The sequence below is a fragment of the Haemorhous mexicanus genome, chromosome 9, assembly GCF_027477595.1.
Source record: "Haemorhous mexicanus isolate bHaeMex1 chromosome 9, bHaeMex1.pri, whole genome shotgun sequence".
Taxonomy (NCBI): domain Eukaryota; kingdom Metazoa; phylum Chordata; class Aves; order Passeriformes; family Fringillidae; genus Haemorhous; species Haemorhous mexicanus.
In genome coordinates, this window is record NC_082349.1 from 17,096,987 (window position 1) to 17,120,074 (window position 23,088).

The 23,088-nt window shown below is 37.0% G+C and overlaps 1 protein-coding gene across 5 annotated transcripts; it reads left to right on the top strand.

Moving 5' to 3' along the window:
- The first annotated feature begins 161 nt into the window (after nucleotides 1-161).
- On the top strand, nucleotides 162-22,802 carry CCDC18 (coiled-coil domain containing 18). 5 transcript variants are annotated; one of them, XM_059854225.1, is made up of 25 exons: nucleotides 163-382; nucleotides 764-911; nucleotides 1,088-1,238; nucleotides 1,786-1,953; nucleotides 2,854-2,963; nucleotides 3,861-3,989; nucleotides 5,532-5,628; nucleotides 6,340-6,461; nucleotides 7,371-7,680; nucleotides 7,875-7,978; nucleotides 8,088-8,248; nucleotides 8,767-8,987; nucleotides 9,805-9,915; nucleotides 10,539-10,670; nucleotides 11,382-11,516; nucleotides 12,120-12,197; nucleotides 13,674-13,790; nucleotides 15,015-15,182; nucleotides 15,651-15,793; nucleotides 16,239-16,402; nucleotides 17,184-17,397; nucleotides 17,925-18,024; nucleotides 19,014-19,130; nucleotides 19,557-19,702; nucleotides 22,548-22,802. In XM_059854225.1, exons 2-24 carry the CDS (start codon nucleotides 772-774, stop codon nucleotides 19,686-19,688), a joined length of 3,324 nt encoding a protein of 1,107 aa, XP_059710208.1. In that variant the 5' UTR covers nucleotides 163-382; nucleotides 764-771; the 3' UTR covers nucleotides 19,689-19,702; nucleotides 22,548-22,802. The 5 variants fall into 5 exon arrangements, with proteins under 5 accessions (XP_059710209.1, XP_059710208.1, XP_059710210.1 ...); XM_059854227.1 differs by having other exon boundaries at nucleotides 7,371-7,533; XM_059854226.1 differs by lacking the exon at nucleotides 3,861-3,989 and having other exon boundaries at nucleotides 162-382.
- Nucleotides 22,803-23,088: the final 286 nt, after the last annotated feature.

Here is a 23,088-nt window from a genome sequence, read left to right on the forward strand (position 1 = left end):
CCATCATAGCCCCGCCCCCTCCGCTCCGCGGCACCAATCACCGCCCCGACAGCGCCGCGCCCCGCCCACCCACAGTGCACCGCGGCGGCGCGCGCTGCTCCCGCCCCCAGCGCGCCGGCGGCGGGGCCGCGTCTGCGCCGTGAGGGCCCCGCGCGGTTTGAGCGCGGCGGGAGCGGCGCCGGGCGCTGCTGTGGCGGGGACGGACCGGCACCGGCCTGCTCGGAGCCGAGGGACGGCCGCCAGCGCCCCGTGCCGCCGCTCTCTTCCAGCCCGGGCCCCTGGCTCGGGGTCCTGCGGCGCTCCCCGCCCTGGCTCTGGTGCTGCCCGTCCGCCCGGGGCCGGTTCGCGTTCGTCTCTCGTTGCGCTGGTCGCGGGCAGCGAGGCAAGTTTTGCGCGTTCGCGTGTGCGCCGTTCTCTTCTCGGGCTCCCCGCCGGGTACACCGGACTGCCAGAGCTCTAGGATGCGCTGCGTGGCAGATTTTTGGCAAATAATGTATATAGCAGGTGCAGGTTTTTCCAGTTTTCATGTATGGCAAGTCATGGAGCTTTTTGTACTTCATGAATGCATACAGAACTCCTCACAAAAGACACAATTTGTTACTTTTATCTAGTGAACGTAGGAAGGAGGAGCGTATGAAATGTATACGTTTGGAAATTGAGTTTTTTCTTTGTTGTACATATTTCTCCTTTCCTTTTTTTTTTTATTTTTACAAACAGTTTTCATGCCCATTTAACAGTGTTTTACTATTAAATATTACTTTAGCCTTATGCATGTTACCAATGGAATGTAGTATGTGGACTTGCTCTAAAAGTGATGCTGATGACGACCTGCTTGCAAATGTGCAGTCATTACAGAATCAGCTGAAGAGAACTGAAAAAAACCTACAAACTGTAGAGAAAGAGCTTTCCAGGTATGAGTAGGTCTGGGAATGAGAACCTCCTGCCTCTTGTAGCCTTACTCTGTTAATCCTGTGTGATGGATCACTGTGATTACCTGCTTTTCTGCTTTTTGTTTGAATAGTCTTTATGAGCAACCTGATAAAGAAAAAAAGCAGTAGTGACTTTTTGCTCTCCCTCCAAACACTAGTACAAGGGAATATTACAACCACTGCTTCGATGAGGTCACAGATGTCCCTCTGGAGGACTTTGTGCAGCCCAATTACAATTGTCAAGGCTTTTCCAGCTGTAAGAAGAATTCTGGGAGAACATCTCGCCAGGATTTTCAAAGAAAATGCAAAGTAAATATTTCTCTTCATTACTTCTTTTTGATACTTTTTTCTTTGTGATGTTTTGGAGCATTTTTGGCCGCTGGGCTTGGAGTAGATACACTGTAGAAACAGGCAGTGATGTCAAGTGAGCACCTTAAACATGGTATCCCTCGAGTACTTTGCTGCGGGGAAGTTTCAGCTCCGCCTCTCAGCGCTTGAGGCTTGCAAGAAAAATTGGGACAAAGCTTTTAGCAGGTCCTGTTGGGATAGGACAAGGATTTTCAACTGATTTAGATTAGATGTAGCAGGAGTTTTACTCATGAGGGTGGTGCAGCACAGCCACAGGACTCCCATCCCAGGAAACATTCAAGGTCAGGTTGGTCAGGGCTCTGAGCAAGTTGATCTGCTTCAGGCTGTTCATTGCAAAGTGGTTGGAGTAAATGACCTTTAAAGTTCCCTTTCAACCCACACTGGTTTTGATTCTAAGATGTGTTTTCATTTTTATGTATATATATATATATATATATATATATATATATATATATATATATATACACAATCATATTTTTATATCTAGTCTTACTCTGTACCTGCAACTTTGCTTAAAACTGTGGAAGAAAATGAACAACTTCAGGAGAAGCTGGATGCCCTTCATGAGCAAAATGCATCTTTGACTTCTCAGAATCACTACCTGAAGAACAGAGTGGAAACAATGAACTTTGAATTGATGCAGTCAAAAACAAAAGTATGTATCTTTAGTGTACCCTAAGACACCCAGGGACCGTGATTTTTGAGTTTAGAATTCCAAGCAGAATGTGCTGTGTTTTGTCTTATTTTAATCTGTGTAAGTTTAATATTTAGTATATATTTCACAATCAATATTAATCCTGGACAGAATAGTTTGGAATCTATTTCTCCATGGGCAAAACAACTATATTAATTATGAATTCCACCTACTTATGTTCCAAAGTTTAGTCTAAAGGCAGTAAGCCACAGAATGAAAAACACACTATGAAAGAAAATAGTTCAGTAATGCATTTAGTACTGGATGTTCATGTGTCTGAGACATTGATGGGAATAATAATGCCACGGTAGTCAATTGTCTAGGAAATTAAAATAGTTGATCTCCCAGCTTGGATTAATATTGCTATTTTGAAAAAAGTGAAGATGAGTTAGAAAGGAATGTTGTATCTAATAAATCATTACTGATTTAGTTTACACTTGTCTGTACAGGTTTATTTCAGGACAACTCTGTTGTTTTATTTGGCTTATATATAATATTAATAAAACATAGCTATCTTTCGTGGATTTTGTTTGAGAAATGTTATCTCCAAAACAGTACAAATAAATAGATAAACAAAATGTTTGACTGCCTGGCACTGAAAGTAGTAGTTGGATATAAACTTCTGGGGAAAAGCAAGAAACAAGATCAACCTGTAAAGAAATAATTTTGCTGGGCAGAATATCACAGTGGAACTGAAAGCAATGTTAAATAAATAGAAAATTGGAGTTAAGGTGGTGTAGAAGAACAAACATAATTTACAGTGGGGTTAAGAGCACTGTCATTCAGTGAGCAGATGGTTCTTCTGTTTCTTACCTGTATATATGCAAATGTTAATGAAACCCCAATATGTTTGTATTTCAGATTTCATATCTTGAGGCTGCTTTAGCTACACATTTGATCAGCATTCCGAAGTTGAAAGAACAGATTGTAAATTTGGAAGCAGAAATTTCAGCTCAAGATAAAATTCTGAAGTAATGTGTACTTTCAAATCAATATTTTATTGTTGTCTTCCTGCCAGTCCAGTCTCTTTTAGGGATGACATAATTTCTGATACTGTGTGGGTCATGTAATCTGGGGTCTGAAACTTTCATTTCAGAGCCATTTGTAGGAGGAGGGACGTGGTTTAGTTTGTGCTGAATGAACTTCAAGAAACTGAGAAGAAATAATAAAGGCTGGTGAAAGAAACCAGTTTGTAATGTGTGCTGAACAGGACCGTGCCCTTACAATGGCTAGGGTGATTGTTTGGCACGTGCCCACATATATTCTCTTGTAACAAGCATACATAATTCTGAACGTGACCTTTGTGTGCTCTTTGTAACATAAAGGATTCTTTCTTTGTGAATACATTAATCAAGGCAAATGGCCAAATAAAACTGATGTAAATGCTGTTCAGAGGTGTCAGGAAGACATACCTGGTGGTCAACTTGCCTTACAACCTCATGTTCTGGAATATTCAATTAATGTTTCAGTAGTCTGTCTTCACACACACAAAAAAAAAAAAAAAAAAAAAAAAAAAAAAAGAAAAGTAAAAATACTTATGTTAAATTTATATTTTAGTGTTCTTTCCCAGTCACACCTCTTGGCAGAGAAAATATGATTTCTCTGATCAGAGCTCATGACACAAAGTCAGCTCTCTGGGTGCTTGGCAGTTGTGACACCTGTGCCTATTGATAAGTCTTAGATACCACTCCAGACTGCAGACTGTACTCCTGGGGAGTCTGCAGACTGTGGGTGCTCCTAACCTAGCTTTGAGAGTTACGGCGTGTTTGTCTAGCACTTCTGGAACATTGTATGCACTAAAGATCAACAAAAATCTATTTTCTTTACAAAAAGTTCTTATTTTTTATTATGCTTTGTTTATTTGCTAGAGATGCAGAAGATAGGCTAGATCAAAATCAGAAAACAGCAATGGAAAGAGAACACATGTTGGAAAGATATCAAAAGGGCTATAAAATTTTGAAAATTGAGTTAATTGAACAAAGCAAGCAAAGAAAGAGGTAATTAACTAATTTTAATAAATGGAGCATAGAATAATAGAGCATAAGTGTTTATTTCCATTGGCAGTGTTTTGCTTTGTGGAATCAAATTACTTTTCTGTTTTAAGGATGTTATTTAAAATAAAAAAAGGAAATTCTATGGTAAGGTACTGATTACTTCAATGGGCATGCTTAAAATCTTGAGGTCAGCTGGTAGCTGCAGACTGATAGCACACATTAGTGCCCAGTTTATCAGCTGGTTTTTTCCTTCAGAATGGATGTACTGCAGTGGAAGGCTTCAGTGTCCAGAATTTATTTTTCCTGAATTATTTTTGTACTTGTCTTGCAAGAACCTGCAGTGTATACTCAGCAGCTGGTATTCAGCAGCGTTCCTTGGTGTGAGGAAAATGATAAAAGAACAACTTAATCAAGAGACATTTTTGTTATCCTGAATCTTACCTGTCCATGCGATACTGTTGAAAAGGGTGCTGTAATTCCATCTCAGTCCCCATTTCCCTTTCCTATTGCCTCCTTTAGCCTTGTGGCTCTGTCACTACTAGAGGAGTAGGGAATTTTTTCTGTTGGAAGTTGTTATGAACACTCCTATCACCTCCAAAATGTAATTTTAAAGAAGTGAGTGGAATAAATAAAAAGATCCCTACCTTCCCTATTAATTTAACTGCATTACCTGGGGCAAAAAAATTACCTGAATTAATGGCTTGGGAAAACATTTCTTGAACCTTTTAAATGCAAACTCTTTGTTTGACTTGTGCCTCTACCCATGAAATTACCTCTAACCTTCTTATGGCAAAAAACCCTGAAATACTGTGTGCCTTGCACTGCTGGTTGAAGAAATGTTTTGCTTTATGATTGCTGCTCCTTCCCATGTGGGGCTGGACCTAGCTGTATTTAGCTGCTAGTTGTAAATGTAAATGTTTTTGTACTTCAGAAAAGCTGAGCTTCTGCCAGGTGTTAAGTATGATGTTGTGGTTAGCATCAACAATTATTATGGTTTACTTTTAATCATTAGTTGCAACAACTTACTTACAGGCAACCTGAACTGCTTTAAACTAATGTTATTGTGTTGTTCTGAAATGCTCTTATCCCCTTCTCTGGATGCTTTTGCCATCTCCAAGTGGGCACTGGTCCTCACAGTGAGACACCAATCTGAGGGGTGCTGTACTTAGATGAGGCACTGCCCCACCCCCAGCCCCTTAGTGGAAGAGAGAAATGTTACTGAGCAGCAGGAATTCTTGTGTGCCCATGCTGGCTGTCCTGAACAGACTGCACACGTGAGCCGTGCTGAGTACTCTGCCAGCTCCTTCCCTAATGAGCAATGACAGGGGAAGGGGGATGTGATGGAGTGATAGAGGGAGGCAGTGGGGACTCTGGGTTGTTTCTTGGAGCACAGTCTCGTGTGATATCTGGGGCTTGGAAAGCTGGATGAAGAAATGAAGTACCTGGAGCAATCACTGTAGTAGTTTTTTTTAGTGACTGAAGATAGTTACATTAATGGCTGGAGTTTGTGGGTTTTAAAATTGGTTTGCATCTTTTGCTTGACAGAGCACAACAGCAAAGAAATGAAGCTTTGTTGAATGTGGAGGAGCTGACAAGGGCTTTTACAAAGTATAAAGCAGAAATAACTGAAAAATTAGAAAAGGTGAGAGTTTTTTCTTCACTTGTATTTGCCATGGTGTGAAGATGTTTCTTCCAATAGGCCAGGCAGCCAATAGCAACAGGTTCATCAGTGAGTCAATTGTTTCCACTTGTTGGTGGCAAAGCCCTAAAAGAGGTGGGACAGGGTAAGCAATTGTTTGTAGTGATAAATGCAGTTATATAATTTTACTCTGTCTTTGCACAGTCTGGATCTTTGGAGTATCCTAATACTGTTGCTGTTTCTTATGTCTCCTGCTTGCCCACTGGGAATTTTACATTTTAAACATACAAGACCCTTTAATAGCTCTTTTTTTTTCCATATGTATAAGCTGTTTAATGAAACATGTGCTGAAGAAGAGCTAAGATGAAAATGAAGTCATGTCCCAAAGTTCCAACAATCAGAATTGTTAATTGTTCCTGCCTTGTGGGAGGAGAAAATAAGTTAGCTCTTACAAAGATTTTTGTTTTGTTTTGTTAGACTTCTTTCCTTGTGGAACAAGGCTGCCAACCACAAATATACCCTAAAATATTAATTTTTTCCTAAATTAACAGAAAAATAAAATTTCTTCTCCTCTTGCCTTCTCTTCACAATAGTAAGCAATAGTATTATCTAATGACTTACCAGAAAGAGCATAATATTATTTTTAAAAATAGCCTCTTGACACGAAAGCTTGGTTTATTGCTGTACAGTAATGAAAAAAAATTGCTTTTTAAGGCTAAAGCTGAAGAAGTAGTCTTGGGAGAACGTTTAATTAGTTGTGAAAAAGAAAAAGAGAAGTTGAATGATAAGTGTATCAGCTACAGGAAGGATCTAGACATCCTAGAGGAGCAACTAAGGTAACACGAAGGCGTTTAAAAATTCTCTGTGCAGCGTTTTTACAAGAACTTGCATGTTGCAACTGTCACTGTGAATGTTCTGCTCAATTCATATAGTTCAATACATTTCTACTCACTTTCTGTAACTAATTTTTAAACACTTGAATCCCACATGCTGCCCCCATTCCCAGGAAGAAGCCCCCCAAGCCTTCTGGGGCACTGTTCCCAGGTCACTGCCTGCTGCTGGGGGCCATGGGCTGCCCTGCTGTGTCCCCTGTGCTCTGCCTGGGCTGCCCCTGTGAGCAGTGCCCTGCACTGCCTGCTGCTGGGGGCCATGGGCTGCCCTGCTGTGTCCCCTGTGCTCTGCCTGGGCTGCCCCTGTTGGCAGTGCCCTGCACTGCCTGCTGCTGGGGGCCATGGGCTGCCCTGCTGTGTCCCCTGTGCTCTGCCTGGGCTGCCCCTGTGAGCAGTGCCCTGCACTGCCTGCTGCTGGGGGCCAGGGGCTGCACTCAGGCCTCAGTGGAGGTTGTGATGCTGACTGCAGCTCATGGAACTGACAAACCTCGTTTGGACTGCTCTCTGTCCCAGCTCCAACCTCTACAAGTTTTTATGTTTCTTGTGTGTTTCATTTCAAGCTGAAGCCCCCTTCTTTTCAGAAGTTCTTTGGTAATTCCCTCATTGCTTTAATGAGGGTAGACAACCATCAGCTGATTGTCTTTAGAATTGTTAGGTTTGGACAAACACCTCCACAGATATTGTGGTGTTATTCAATTTACATGCTTTGTCCACACTCTCATTACTGCCTTAATTGTTGTTCTTCAAGCCATTTTGGCAAGAGTGGGCAGTGTATGAACACCTCTACACTAGCTTGAGTCTCCTCAGTAAGTCTCTGCCTCTAGTAATGACAATACCTTTTAAATGTCTTTTTAGACAATTAAAGGAAGAGAATCACAACACAAAAGAAGAAATTAAAGCTCTAGAGGCAAAGAACACTGAAATGACATCAATGCTGAGTCAGTCTGATCAGAAGATCATCAAGCTTGAGAGTGAACTTTCTGAAAAAGATATAGTACTTAAAGAGAAAAATGCTCTAGTAAGTGAAAATGAAGAGCTGAGAGCACTTACTGCACAGCAACATGACCACTTGAAATTATGTCATCAAGAAATAGAGGATTCAAGGGAAGAGCTCAATATACTGGAAACCATTATTTCTCAGTTGTCTTTAAGTACATCTGAAGAGGTAGAGTAACTGAAATAGTCTTAACAGTGTATTATGTTTTGAATAATTTTAAGGATTGAGTTATCCAAACTTTTAATATCCTGGTGTATGTGTCTTTAAATTTATATGCCAGTATAACACCTGAATTAAGGATGCTATGAAGCAATAAAAGGTTGATGTTTTTTCATTGATCTTTGTTTTCTGTTAACTTTCAGTTTAAATGGCACCATTTCAAACACCAGCTATTGAGTTCCTCAGCAAAAGAAGCTACCTCTGAATCTTGTGGTGAATCAAGTAAACCTTTGATTGCAGACCTAAGGTATAACTTTCTGGTTACTGAACTATGGCAAGATTAGGCAGATAATAAGGTACTATTAGAATTAACATGCAGAAAGAATGTTAAATTGCTGTCTCCTTCTTCATAATAGTATTAAACTGGCAATGAAAGAAGCAGAAATTCAAAAGCCTGATGCAAAGTTAACTGTCTGTACTGGAGCTGAGCATCTTTCTAATGGTAATGAAGGACAAGGAAACAGCAGGTTATGTGACCTAGAAACAGAGCCTGTCAAATTGATCAGAAATTCAGGAGGTAAGCTTGCTGAAATAGCTTTTCAGTTTGTCCAATTAATGCACACAACAGAAATGTTCTGCAAGGGTTCAAGTTGGTTTTACAACATGTATGCTTTGTTTGAACAGGGAGCATTTTGCCACTTTGGAAACTGTCATGTTCTCCAGACACAGTATATTTATTTATTTCTTTCACTGCTTCAGTTACTAGTTCAGCAGTTGCTGAGCTAGGAATTGTGTTGAAATGGAACCATGTATTTCTTTCTTTAGGCAGATTGTGCTAAAATCTCTGTATTTTTGTTGACTCTTTTCTCTGTATCCTGCTGTTAGTGTTTCTCTGATTGCTTCTGTCATTACTGTTAGGACTGCTCCATGAAATTATGTCAGGGCACCTGTAGGATGCTGTCTTTGTTTGTTTGTTTGTTTGTTGGGGTTTTATTGGGGTTTTTGTTTGTTTTCATGAATCACTGCATTCAGCTACATTATGGGTTTGCATGTTCTTTTATAAATTAATCTTAAATTTATTTTTTCTACTTTGAGAGAGGAGAAAATGTCAACAGTTGGAACTTATAAGCAAACAATTTGAAAAGGTGAGGCAAAAATTCCAGAAAGAGATAGAAGAACTACGCACTAAACTGATAAAAGCAGATGATGAGAATTCTGCCTTGAGGACCAGCATGGCTCAAAGAACCAGTCAGTTTCAAATCATACAGGAAGACCTATTGAAGAAGGCTTCAAAAACTAGTAGCTTAGAGAGAGAAGTAAGTTTTAAATAGCACTGAAAAGAATATGCCCTTTTTTCTTCAGTTCAGTTACCAAAGATAGTTAAGGCAATAGTTATGGAAAAACTGCAATTGTCGTAATAATTTTAAAATCTGATTAATTTGAGAAAAATTCAAACAATTTTTCAGCAAGCAGAAAGACTTAGCAACCTTAATTTGTTGTCAGAAATACTGTTTGAAAGCTGGTGTAGGGTTAGTTGTCAGAAATACTGTTTTAAAGTTAGTAGGCTTTTCTGCTAATACTTTGATTTGTTATGTGGAAAATATGCACAGTTTTGTTGCTTTGGTGTGGTTGAATTAATGGGTAATCCTAGGAAACAGGTTGATGGAACCTTGTTGTATTTTTCCTCATTAAAGGTTGTATTTTTCCTCATTAAGTCTTACTGTAGTTGCCAGAGATGAACATCATTACCAGGGAGTCACAAAAGAAAAAATTTAAGCTTCAGCTTTTCTCAGGGTGAATAAATTAAATTGCTAATGTTTCCATTCTGGTGCTAATGTGTTTACAGAGTTCAGCATAATGGGCTCTGCACTTATTTCCTAATAATGAATGTAAATGTTATAAATATGTAAAGCCATTTCACTGATAATTAATTGGATAAATTGTACGTAAATTGTCCTGAATCTTTATCTGTAAGTAATAAAATATAATAGTTCAACAAAATCAACCAAATAGTTTATTAAAGTTACTATAGTAGTAGCTAAAATGGAATTGGTGATAAGAAAGTGCATACAAATATTTGAATAAAACTGAAACTGTTGTCTACATGCTGTTTTGTTCCATATTTAATTTCAGGTAAGAAAGAAATCTTCTCAGCTTTCTGCACTTGAGAAACAGTTGGAAGAAAAGACTGTTGCTTATTCCACTGCTGCAGAAAGAAATGTTGAGTTGGAACTGGAACTTATGGTAAAATGTTCTCAGTGAGAAACCACATTTATTTAAAAAGACATAAAAGTTTAACTTGACAGTAGTATTCCCTGTATTCAAAATGTGTGGACTTTCAGATCTGCTATATAATCTGTGCAGATTTCAGGAACACAGCTTTTAAAAACAGAATCTTGTTTGAAATAAAACATCCTTTTTTCCCTGTCCTTGAATGTGGTAAGTCATTAATGAACATGTAACGTTTTCCATGTGCTCACATAGGCAATGAAGATCTGGCCCTGTTGAATTGCCATTTGCTTCAGTGACACACATGTAGATTTGTAAATTAAAAAGTCTTCAAAATGGTATTTTAAAGATTCCATATATCCATATGAACATAGAATTTCTTTTTGTCTTTGTCAGGAGTTCCCTGTGCCACAATCCATCTTGGCAGACACCTTGTCTCTGCAGTGGCTGCATTTGCTGACATTCTATACCTGTGGTATAAGGGTGACATCCTTTGAGATGACACATGCTCTGTGTAACTTCAGAATTTTGTTTGTTGTTCCTTTATGAAATCTAGAAACCAGATGATCAAATAAAACACTGTTTACTATCACAGCTAAATGTTTTTATTAAGTCCTTTTATTGTTACCACTTCCCAGGGAAAAAACAGGTGCATTCATGAGCTGGAAACAACTATCAGTGAAAAACATGAGAAGATAACTTCTGCTTTTGAAAATGAAAAATTGCTTCACCTTGACCAGCACAAAGAAATGGAGAAACAGATTGGTCTAGTAAGACATTTATTGTATGGTAGTACGTATGAGTGGTATACTTGGTAACTTTTTCCTATATTGATTTGTCTTGTAATTTCGAGACACATCCATTAAAATGTTCTTTTAGAAAGTTCTTTCTTCTCTCATGTTCTCTGATTTTACTACATCTTCCATCTAACTAGCTATACAACTTTCCCTCTGCAATACTCAAATCCTGCTCAACTGAAGAGAAATAAGGACTTAGGAATCTGAGTTCTGTTGTTTTTTGCTCCAAACACACAGAAAAAAAAGAATAGCTTTAGTGCCTACTGGGTTTAAAGCATGACAGCTTCTGAAAATGTTCTTGTTGCCTGAACCTCTGCCAAACTGGGCCTTAGGAGCATCTGCATTCAGGGGTTTTTCAGTCTCTAGAGAAAAAATGTTTCTCCATGTGATTAGAAATATTACTGTGATTATTTCCAGCTGTTTAAGAAGCTTCTCATCTTTTACTAAAGAATCTTTGCATGTCTTATTGTGTTGGCTGGTGACAGACAATTGCACTCTGTCTGCCCTCCTTCTCCTCTGGAATTAAGATATTAAGTGCTTGGGATTTCTCGATAATGTGCAATACTGCTGATGGCTGTAATGTATTTAATTTCCAGTATAAAAATGATAGGTGAACAAATATGAATCACATTTAGATGAATACATTTTTATTAAAAGAATAAATTGCTATTTACTTACGGACAGCTTCGAACACAGCTGGAGAAGAAACATCACCAAGTCATTGAACAAGAGAAGATAATATCTGTTTTACAGCAAGAGGTTTTACATAAACAGCATCACATCAAATCATTGGATGGGCTGCTGATAGGAAACAGAGAGGTAAGGTTGGCTCTTGCCTTTCTTTAAATGCAAATCAAGCAAGTGACTAAAAATAAAGGAAAGCATATCCATAAATACATGGAAAATTGGGGAAAATGGAAAGATATGTTTATGCTTCTTAATTCTTGTTCGAGTAATTGACTGAATCTAGTGTAGTCACCAATTACTGCTACTACTACTACTACATATTGTACGAATTTAAAGGACCTTTCAGTATTTTCTGTCTTAGCATTCTCTTTATGCCTCTGGATTGCCCCTTGGGCTTCTCTCTCGAATGAAAGGAAAGAGATCTGGATAAAGAATGATATCATCACTCCTGCACTCGGTGGAAAACCAATAATGTTCTAGTATGATAATGTTTTATTCCTTTTAATAATGCCTGCTGGTGCAGAATATGAAGAGACATATCTCAGCAACCAAATTCACTTCAGACTATGATGCATGCAAACACATTATAGAAGCAATTGTGTTTTAGATACACTGATCTGCGTTTTTTTCCTCATTATCAGTTTTTGTTAGATTACTTATAACTTTATAAAATTAGATTAATGTTATGTAATGTTTATATTTGGTTCTCTTGAATAAAAATGTCTGTAAAAACAGGAAATGGAAAATCAAAATGTCAAGAAAGATCAAGGATTGAAGATGCTGGAAAGTCAGTTAACAGAAGAAAAAATCAAAGTTAGTAAAACTCTGGGTAATGTTCAAGTAATAGTTTTAAAGTTTGCAGTAACGGTGTATTTCCTTTTATCTTTTATAGAAAAACTGTTTTATATAAATTTATCTTAAGTAAATATTCCAAAAGTTATTTGTCTGAAGTATTTCTTTTTTATCTGTTTTTTTGTTGTTGTTGTTTTCTTTTTTTAATTAAAAGAAGTATGATGAAACCTCCAGTAAGAGATTATACAATGCATAACTGCTTAATGCAATTACTGTAGTTCCAAATAGGGCAAACCTGTGCTTATTTTACTCCTTAAGTCCAACACTGTCTCATAGAGCTAATGTTATATATGCTTTTGGTCTACATATGGCATGTATTTTAGACATATGTGATACTGTAATATTGGTCATGTTTTTAGCCATCTCTAGCTCTTCCTAGTGTTTGCCTGATAAACATTTTCCATGCAACGCTTGTAATAGGATTTTAATAAACCAATGCCATGTGCAGATTTACCCCAGTGAAGTATTAAATCTTCAGGATATCAGTGGGAGAAGATACTGGGGACTTTGCTGTTTTCATGCTCTTTCTGAGCTTGTGTAGGATCAATTTGCTATCCAAGTGGCTTTGCAGTACTTGGGATGTTTTACAGAGACTTAAAATTAAGACACATAGTAATTTCTCTTCAAAAAACTCTTGAATCAGCTGGGGATGGAGATACAAAGTCCAGTATAGTTTAGAAAACTGGCAGTCTGATTGCAAAATTGAAAGAATGAGACATTCTGCAGCTAAATTCAGCACAAATCTCATTGGTAAGAAATCCTAGCATTGAAACCAAACGTTTAAGAAAAGCTCGATTACTATGGCTTAAGATCTTGGGGTTTGTTTGTCAGTTCAAGGTTATAAGGTATTTGTATTTGTTTTATCTGATTTCTCAAACCCAAATGAGCATTGAAAGTGTAAAATAGATTGACAGTGTTGACATTGCTCAAAGTTCTTCCTTTCCCATTTGGTGAAACTCAGGCACTGTCCCCCAGTGCAGAAAGGGAAATCATGCTGCTTGGTAACTTTTTGAAAATAATTGTAGTAAGATCTGAATGTTATTTCTTAAAAAAACATGTGTGTCAACTCACCTATGATGATAATTCCAAATTTATTTATGCAGTTCTATTTGTAATGAAACATGATGGATTAATGACTTGGTATTGACCCTGTGCTTGTTTTTAAATTCTAGCTACTGACAAGTGCTGGCATATCTTCTTATAACTGATAGTCTCATCTGGTATAAACACAGTCTAAAGTATTATAAATAATTTCAATTTTTGAAGACTATTTCAGTTTTAAAGTTTACCATTACCTTCCATTGCTGTTTTAATACTCATATGATAAAAATGTAGCTTTTCTGATGTTTTACACAAAGCTGTCTTTTAATACAATTGTTCGACCAGTTAATACAAACCATGCCCTGTGATTTTAAATAATCTATTGCATTCACCTAGGTACGACAACTTGAGTCAGCACTAAATGTATGTAAGGAAGAAGTTACACTGTATTTGAGTCAGTCACAAGAAAATAAGGAGATGTTTGAAAATCAGCTGAAAGAAAGGTCTGAAGAGGTAATAGGTTGTTTTATAATTCTTCTGTATTGCAGAGAACTCTTGTTATGATTGATTTAAACTAAAAGTTTGTGAAATGACAGCCAAAATTTGCAACAAGATCTGTAGATGGGAAGTAAGCTGGAAAAAATGATACATTTTGTGAGGGTAAAGGGAAAAATTTTAACTCAAAACCACGGGGTAATTTAAAGGAAAAGAAGCACTAAGATAAATGAATTGTTGAAAGAACAAAATCAGTGCTCTCTCTGATAATGATTGTGGAAAAAATGGAGAGAGCACTATTGTAATATAAATTTAAGGGCACAAAATTGATCTGTTTTTCAACTGTCTTAATGGGGAAGAAGTCCTGGGCATAAAAAAATGTTTACTTCTAGACCCCGAGTTTTATCATACTTTCCACTACTACTTGAAAGCCAGAAAGAGTTAACTTGAAATACTAGAAGGAATTTTTATTTGTGGATGAGCTAATTATATAGAGGCTGATCATGTCAGTGCTGGCCTACCTGCTGAGAGAGTCTTTAGTCAAGTGGAAGTTGCTGGACCCTGTACAGGATTAGCTTGAAGGAAGTTGTTTGGTCTGTGTCACACATAAACCTGTGATATTTACTGCTGCTTCCTAAACCCTCCTGTTCCTGTACTGCATATGAAGGGACTGGATGCAGTGTGAAACATCAAATGTAGCAAGTGAGGCTTTTTTTTTTTCCAAGAACACTCCCTCCCCCCGCCCTAGACCAGTTCCCTCTGGCATTCACCACTGAGAAACCAGATCAGTCAACATAAAACAAGCTAGGCACTCAAAATTCCTTTTTTCTAATTGGAATGACTATTGTCATACAGGCAAAAAGAAATAAATGGGAGGACTGAGAACAAAATCTCAAAGGGAAAACAAGGACTTTCTGAGAAATAAAGAAGACTGGCAGAAAGAAAAGTAGTTCTAACTAAAAATCTGCTATGTATGTTTTTAAAATATTGACAAGTTATATTTAGAAAGCAAGAATCAAAACCTGGGACTGACTGAGAAGTTACTACTTTCCTGACTGTATAGAGCATAATACAATGATGAATTATGAGATCTGTTATGTACTGTTGAAACTGTAATGCAACTAAATTCAGACACAAAAGTTTTATTGCATCACAAGTGTGAGTCTGTGTTCATTGAGAGAATAGCTGAAGCAACTGCAAATAAAAATGTTTTATTGTAATGGAAAATAAATGTCTTTTCAGCTTCATTATTTGCAGAAAGAAATAAAAATTAAAGGTCAGACTATTCAGGACATGAGTGAACAAAATATTCTCCTGCAACAAACTTTGCATCATCAGCAGCAAATGTTACAGCAAGAAACTATTAGAAATGGGGAGCTGGAAGAGAATCAAATTAAACTTGAAAAACAGGTACGGTATGGTGAGAAGTGTCTACATATATGGAGAAAATTAAATGCCTTATATATGTTTTCATTATACCTATAAAATCTGGATATTTCTTTGATAACTGAGTAGATAATTATTATTTGATATATGTAGAATAAAGAGTTTAGCGGCTTGTTTTATCTTAATCCAGGTTCTGAGCTATCAAAAATTCTAATTAGCATTAGAGTGGCTAGGTGCTTGGAAAATCAAGCCCTAGACTGCAGTTAAGTAGAGGTGCATTTAAATTCAGAAACTTGCATCTTGTTGCATTTACTTGTTGCATGTACTAGAAACTATTTGTCTTTCAAAAGTGCAGAGTTTTAGTTTTAAATTACATACCGACTATAAAGAAATCAGTTGTGTAAAACCTCTCCCTGTGTGAGTTGCAGGACAAGAATGTGCATTTCTTTGGTATGCAATTTGAAACTACTCTTTAAATGCATTTTCCAATAGGTATCCACTATGGAAAAAGAGCTTCAGAAGCAGAAAGCATGTGCAGAAGATGAGTTGAGAAAGGTGGAGGAGAAACTGCGCCTAGCTGCTCAGGAAGCAGATTTAAACAGACAGAAGGTGGCTGAACTGAATTGTACAATCAGGTAGGTTTAGGATAAAAGAGAGGTGTATTCTGCACTTGGGCATATGGATCAGAACGCTTGCTGTCTGAAATGGTGCTCAGCTGTGGGCTTACACTTCAGTCTGTCTGTCTGTCAGCAAAGATGGGAAATCAGAAGGGAAGCTTCTGACTAGCAGAGGCATGACTTTCTGGAACAGTTTTCCAATGGAATTAATGCATGTCCTGGCAACCTACTCAGCCTTAAGATAGCTCTTCATGAAGCAGTTCAAATCATAACCATATCAGCTTGCTTATAATTGTAGACAGTACATTCTACAGAAGCTTGCTAATATTAAAGAATATAGCTTTGATTACAAGAAAAGCCTACTGAATGTGACTTTTATTTCTATTTTATTCACAAACACTTGTCTTAGAGCATGTTGCTCTTGTTATTCCTTGGTTTATTTTGTTCTGGTTGCTTCTTTTAGGCAGATGAAATTGAAGATGGATCAATGCAAGAATGAACTTGCTGGCATGGAAAAAGAAGTAGTGCAATTAAAACGAGATGGTGCGAACAAAGCACTGCAGATAAATCAGTTGGATATTGTTCTGGAAGAAGCAAGATCAGAACTCAACAGAAAGGCAAATGAAGGTAATTTGGCTATTTTGTTTCTCAGTCTTCCTTTCATTAAACTATTCCTCTATATGTATTAGACATTTTTCTTTCCCTCCCTTTCATAATCAAGTACATGACGGTCAAAAACTGATAATCTTCTTAAACCAAAACAAAACCAAACCCAAATGAACAACACCCCCACAGCCCAAAAAAATCACAAACATTTTTCACATACTTTTGCAAATTCTCACTTTTGTGGTATATACCTTCACCCCAGTTGAAATACTAAGTAGTTTCCCTGTGAATTGGTAATGCAGATTATTAATGTAATAGTCAAATGACACACTTAACTTTAATAAAGGCATATGCTATTCAAAAAATGCATCTCTTTGAAACAAACAGAAAACCCCACAAGTCTATGGAAATAACAAACATTCCAATCCATCATCTTCCATTTAGTTTAATTGGACCATTGTTTTACGCCAGAGAAATAGCAGCAATTCTGCTTGCACTATTCCTACCACTGCATGGTCAGTTACTATACTGCGTCTGCACTGTCTCCTTGGCCAGATTTTTTAGCTATATCCTTATGTTTCCAGTCAATTGTTGATTATGAAGTGAATAAAACTAGCAAATACTTAGGTACCATAAACATCTTTTGTTTAAGTAGTCACTGTTTTTCTAGATTGTCCTAAAAAATAGTGATACTGAAAATTTATTCTGACCACAAATGCTACTAGGTAGTGGTGTTGCACAAAGACCCTGATGATTAAACTGATGATTATACATTCTCTTTTGTGTTGTGTGTGTAAAATAGTGAATGATTTTGAAGATAAGCTTCTTCAAAGTGAGACTTGCCACAGGAAAGCCTTACAGAAAATAGCAGAACTGGAATCTGCATTACAGAATGCCTATGGAGAATTAAAGATCACTTTAACACAGCTTCAGGAGTTGCAAGATGCATTGCAGAATGCACAGTCCTCTCTGGAGGAGAAGAACATTGCTATCGTGGATCTAACAACTGAGCTCAGGTGAGCTGCTGTCTTTTCTGTCATGAAAACTTAGTTTTGTTAGTTATTCCTTAAGAATAGCAAGTAGTTTGGACGGGGTTTTTTAATGTTCTTAGCAGCTCTCTATAATTTTTAGGTGGTTTGGGGCCATCAGATAACTTGATACTTGAGATCCTCGGCTCATTTGTAATTTCCTAAAGTGGTGCTGAATTCTTTTTGGGGAATTCTGTTTTAAAATCTGCTGAAATTATTTTCGGAATCTTAAAGCAGTGAAGTAATCATAAGAATAGTCAAATTGTCCAGTTTACTTTCTGACCACAAATTAATGATACTTTATTTTTTAAAGAATCCTGATATAGTCAATTAAATAAATTGAATAATCAAGTTACTTAGAATTCCCCATTCTATTTGGGTTTGTTTCCTTGCAATCAATTCACCTTTAGGGTAATATCCTGTAAGTAAGTAATAGATCTCATGATTTTCAAGCTGGATATTTGAAGCTAAGCAACTGAATGTGCATTAAGCAATTAAATGTATGAGAATTTCAGGTATTGCAAGGATGAACTTGAAGACAAAAAGCAGGAACTCCTTGACATGGACCAAGCACTGAAAGAAAGGAATTGGGAACTGAAACAAAGAGTAGCTCAGGTGAGACAGTTTTTAAGCATGTTACTGACAATTATTCCTGTTATAAAGCAGATAATTTATGAAAAGTTGGGTTAGGCCTGCTAGGTTTGGTTGCTTTGATGCATTGTCTCAAACTCTACTGGTTCCTACAGCCACAGTGCCAACCTCAAACCAGCTGTGTGTTGTTGGAGCCTTATGCCATAACCTGTCCCAAGATTCTTAATTAGTGATAAAGTTATGGGGCAACTGTTCTCATCTTGATGTTTGCTAAGAGGAAGGAAAGATCTGTGCTGAAGGGTGCTTGGAGATGATAGATTCCTTTCCTTGTTTGCACTGGAGCTTATCTGATTCACATTAAAGCAGCCTCTAAATATGAAATGGTATCTTTGCTGTGAATACATTTCTGTAGCTCACTTGAAATATTTTCAGACTTTTGGTCTGGCTTCAGGATTTGATGCCCATCATGGGAAAATTCTGTCACTTTATTATAAACCTCTTCCTGAAGGACTTACCAGCCTTTGTCTTCAAGAATATTTGAGGTTCAGAGAGAAGGAGTGGGATTTGAATAAGTCTGTTCAAAGAACTGATACTGTAAGGAGGCCAGATGTTGCCATGTATTTTTGCCACAGTACCCTGTGAACTGCCCCAGGAAGTCATCAAAGCTTTTGATGAACTGAATTTTTTTGGTTTGGCAAAATTTGGCATTTCCTAAGAAGGTGGATTAGTATAATAATCTACATGTATTTCTTTGAGAAGGATAACTTGCATTATGTGTATATGAGGACCTAACCTATTCAGTTATGGACTTTTTCCCAATTTTCCCCTTTTCTTTTTATGTTTAGCCACTATTTCAATGAAATAGCTAGGGTGTAGCTACTCAAGAGAATACTCTTGAAGCTACAAAGGATTAATTTCATTCACTTTGCTCTCAAAGTTTGTAATATGGCTTCTTAAAATCTGCATATTAGTTCAAAATATAATATTTCCTTCTCTTCCTTTTTTACCTCTAGATTACACAATTGGATATGACAGTTCGTGAGCGTAAGGGAGAAATGGAGCAACAAATAATTCAATTACAGTGTAATTTAGAGAAGTCAGAGTTGGAAATTAAGGAATGCAATAAACAGGTAATGCTTCTTAATCAAAACCACAGTTTCCCTAAAAAAGGGCAGCTAATTCTGTGAGAAAGTCTGATCCTGGGACACAATAGCTGGCCAGATTTAATCTAGAAGATAAAACCTCTTTTTTATTGTAGGGAGAGGGAAGGAATGTACCAGTAAAAATAGATGTTTGTCAATTAAAACTATAAATTTTGTAAGGCTGTAACAGTGCAAAAATGAAATATGATTTTTCAATTGATATGATACGGCTCCCAAACTGCTCTTTTAGTAAAGGAAAATGTAGACAAAATAAATTGACAGAGGAATCCAAAGTCAGGGTCAATACTGACAATATTTGGGAGTTTTGTTTGTTTTGTGGTTTGTTTTTTTTAAATAAAATTGTTCTGACGTTGGTAAAATATTGGTTCTGATCTAATTGCATTTTCTGTTCAGATTAAGAGCTTAGAGAAGAAACTCCAGCATTCTAAAGATGAGCTTCGTGAAAAAGAGTTTGAATTGCTCCAGAGAGATCAGGAAATAAATCAGCTGAAGAAAAAAAGAATGAAAGAAAACAACATAGCCTAGAAGCTCTTGGAAAGGTAAAACATACCTTGGATAGACAAAAAATTATCAATTTTTAATGCCATTACTGTACTGCCTAGAAGAAATTATATTGTCTCTTTAGTGTGTCATTACTTCTCCCAGAATAGTTGTATTCTTATCCCCTAAGTTTAATTATTTTAAAATTACAGATTATATGGCAAACTCATAATTGTCTGCTTTCTGTGGAGAAATTTGGTTACTGATTGGGTTTAGGGACCTGATTTTCTGACTATGGATGACACGGTCTTCCTTGAAATGAAACAAACAATGTGCTGTATGATGAGAGCTTCTTATGACTTAGGTACCTATCTTGTGAAAATTATTGCATCAAAGGCTACTAAGCTCCAGCATGTTGGTAGGAAGGAGAAGTGAGAATGTTTTGGCCTAGTGAATGGGAGTGTGTGGAGGGACTTGAGAAGACAGCTCACTTTGTGAATGATACCAGTCTTTGGTTTGGTGCATGAATCAGTCTCTACAAGTCTCTACACAAGGTCTCTACACGTGAGACCTGAGATAAACAGGCTTTCTGCAGAAACAAGTTCAGTCAAGGATGTTTCCACGCTAGAGCTAAACACCAAAGCCAGGATGGCCTCTGTCACTTTGGTTATGCTGCATTTATGTGTTTCTTTTCCCTAGGACAAGGTATCAGAGAAGCCTCATTTCTGTGTGAACACCAAAGGCCTTTGGTCTGTATTCTAGATCATGAGGGCTTGGCTGTGTCACAGCTCAATATGAAGGTTGTTTCACTGCAAATTAAAGCAATGTCAGCTCTTCCATCTTGAATTCTGTTAGGTTGTTGATGATGCTCAAGAACAGGACAGTGACTGCTGCTACCTTTCACACATACCATTAATCATTTCTAACTTTTCCTAAGGGATTATTTTGAAAGAAAGAATTTCCTAGCTAGCCCCTGTACAATTGCTGACTAGGCTCTTTCTTTCCAGACAAATTGCCTTGTTTTTTTCTAAGGAATACCAGGTAGGAAGAGGCCTAAGAATGATCTAAGAAAGGCTTTGAAAATAGACCTGCTCTGGTCATGTTCCTTTCTAGACTTGGGATAAGGAAATGAAATTTTATTTTCATTGCAGTGAAGCAGATAAAAAACCACTGGATTTTGGAAGCATTCTGTGTAAGCCATGAAATATGTTGCAGAGGGCTTCTGGCTCCATTTAGAATATTATATGGTTCCTTCTTTGTTTAAAAATAACATAATGTAAGAAAACACTTTCTCCATTAGTAACACATTGGAGACTGATTGACCAGACTTCCAGAGAAATTTTCTGTCCTAGTTCTAAAAAATAAATTGCCTAATCTATTTAGGGAAAAGGGGTGGAGAGGCAGTGTGTATGTCTTGCCCAGGGGTACAGTCTGTCTCATTCTTTTTCTTCTTAATACATTGCCTTCCTTGCTTATTACAGAAAATATATTAGTTCAGGGAAGGAACTGCTGGGAGGGTTGATTTGTGTTCTGGTCCACTCTGTCCCTTTGGGACTCATAAAATTACCAGGTCACAGAGTTTTCAGTTGAATCATTCTTTGTTCTTGCTGTGCTTCAATCTGCAGTGAAGATTTTGTAACAATACAGCACTTGGCTACCCTTCGAAGCTGTAAATATTCCAAATAAAGGAACCAAAAATATCTTGCTGAACATTAAGAATACCTTTTTTTTCATTTTTCTGGGAATTTGAAGTAATTTTCTTTATTAAAAAAAAAAAAAGGCAGATTGGATTTACAGCAAACTAATTTTTTGTGACCGTAGTTCCTTCTGAAATGAGAAGTAAAATTGTATTAAATGAAGTGAAGTAAGAAAAAATTCATGCTTGCAATGACTGACTTTTTAGAAAAGTTACTTTTACAACATTTTTGGAAAACTGTGCATCACATTAAAAATTAGGAATTACTGTAATCTTTCATTTGTTAGCTGTAAGCTGCTTATATGCTACTTACAAGTGTTTCTGTACAGAGTGTCTAGCATTCCTCATAAAGAATAAGCACCTAGCTAAGCATGGATAGATAGAGGACCAACATAACCTCTTTTTAAATTTATAATTAACAGGAACCTTGGTATAATATGATATGAATTAGTAGTGGCTGATAGAGTTTCTTCTTGTGTTCCAGCACTAGCTCGTGTAAACATGGCTGCTGCATATATATCCTAGAGACACCTAAAACTCTATTTTTTTCTATAAATGAATAATTAGCTCCAGCATATTCACTTGTTTTTAAAAGGAAGGGTAGGGGCAGTAAAGCTCTAGAAACTAACAAAAAACCCCTAACCTCAAACATGATGTGTTTGGCTGTATTTACTTCTATATACAGCTTACATTTGTTTTGCTATTTTTCTTGCTCAGTGCTGGTGGACATCATAGGCTTTTTTTCCTCTTCATACCTTGATACTGTTGATGGGGTTTCTACAGGCACTTCCTGAACTGTTAGCAACTTAAGAACAAACAATGCAATCCAACATGAAACCTTAAGCCTCATGCAGAGGAGTTATTTCAAAAGACAGTGTTCATTTAAGCTGTACACAATTTTTACAGGGATTTGCATATGAAGATTTCTTCTCAAAAATATTCTACATAACGTTTTCCTTCTTATCTGCTGGAACATAATATGGTATTGGAAAATTTGTAAGTTGTGCTCTTGGAGAAAGCAAATGCATTTCAGTTACAAGAACAGTGAACAAAAATGCATTAATAACATAAATCAGAATTTGAGATGGCAGCCATGGACTTGAGACCTGCCGTTAGTTTTCTTGAATTTGTAAGATAAAGTTCAATAATGAAAAGTAACATGTTGGTACAAATGGATTTAGACATGGTCATCACATATTTTGTTTCAGGTGCAAGAATTGTGAAGGAATGACTGCTGCTGCCCATTGGACAAGCAGCAGCCCAGGGATGCTGCTGCTGCTGCACCGTCACTGTGCGTTCAAAGAGGACACGTTAAAACTGTATTTCTAAATAAGGCCTGGAGTTATTTGTACTGAAGCAGATGACAACCTTTTTATTTTTCCAACTGTTATCAAGATTATTGCCTTCATATAATAACATATTTATTTATCTTTTATACTTCAGAATAAAATTATTTGTTTTAAGTTGTAGGGATTAATTTCAGCTGTCATCTTTTTCAAAGGTTTTTAAATTATGTACTTGTTTAATATCTCACTTCTAACTAAAAGCACAATGGTACTACCTTTTTAGCAACTTTTGTTTGGGACTGTTTTATCTTGTTTTGTACAAATGCAGTGATGCAGACACAACATAGTATTAAAATTTACCTGTTTGTAAGATGTTTTGGGACACTGATTTGATCATAGACACTGGCAAAGCCTGCTTGCTTTACTCCAAGCAGTATCTTTAAGATGTACAGGGTTGTGGAAC

What these genes read in the sequence shown, in the direction of transcription:
- CCDC18 (XM_059854225.1), top strand. Translation starts at nt 772, where the DNA reads ATGTTACCAATGGAATGTAGTATGTGGACTTGCTCTAAAAGTGATGCT. An exon ending in TGATGCAGTCAAAAACAAAA is followed by an intron (nt 1,954 to 2,853) that starts GTATGTATCTTT and finishes TTTGTATTTCAG; the next exon opens with ATTTCATATCTTGAGGCTGC. An exon ending in GAACTGAATTGTACAATCAG is followed by an intron (nt 15,794 to 16,238) that starts GTAGGTTTAGGA and finishes TGCTTCTTTTAG; the next exon opens with GCAGATGAAATTGAAGATGG.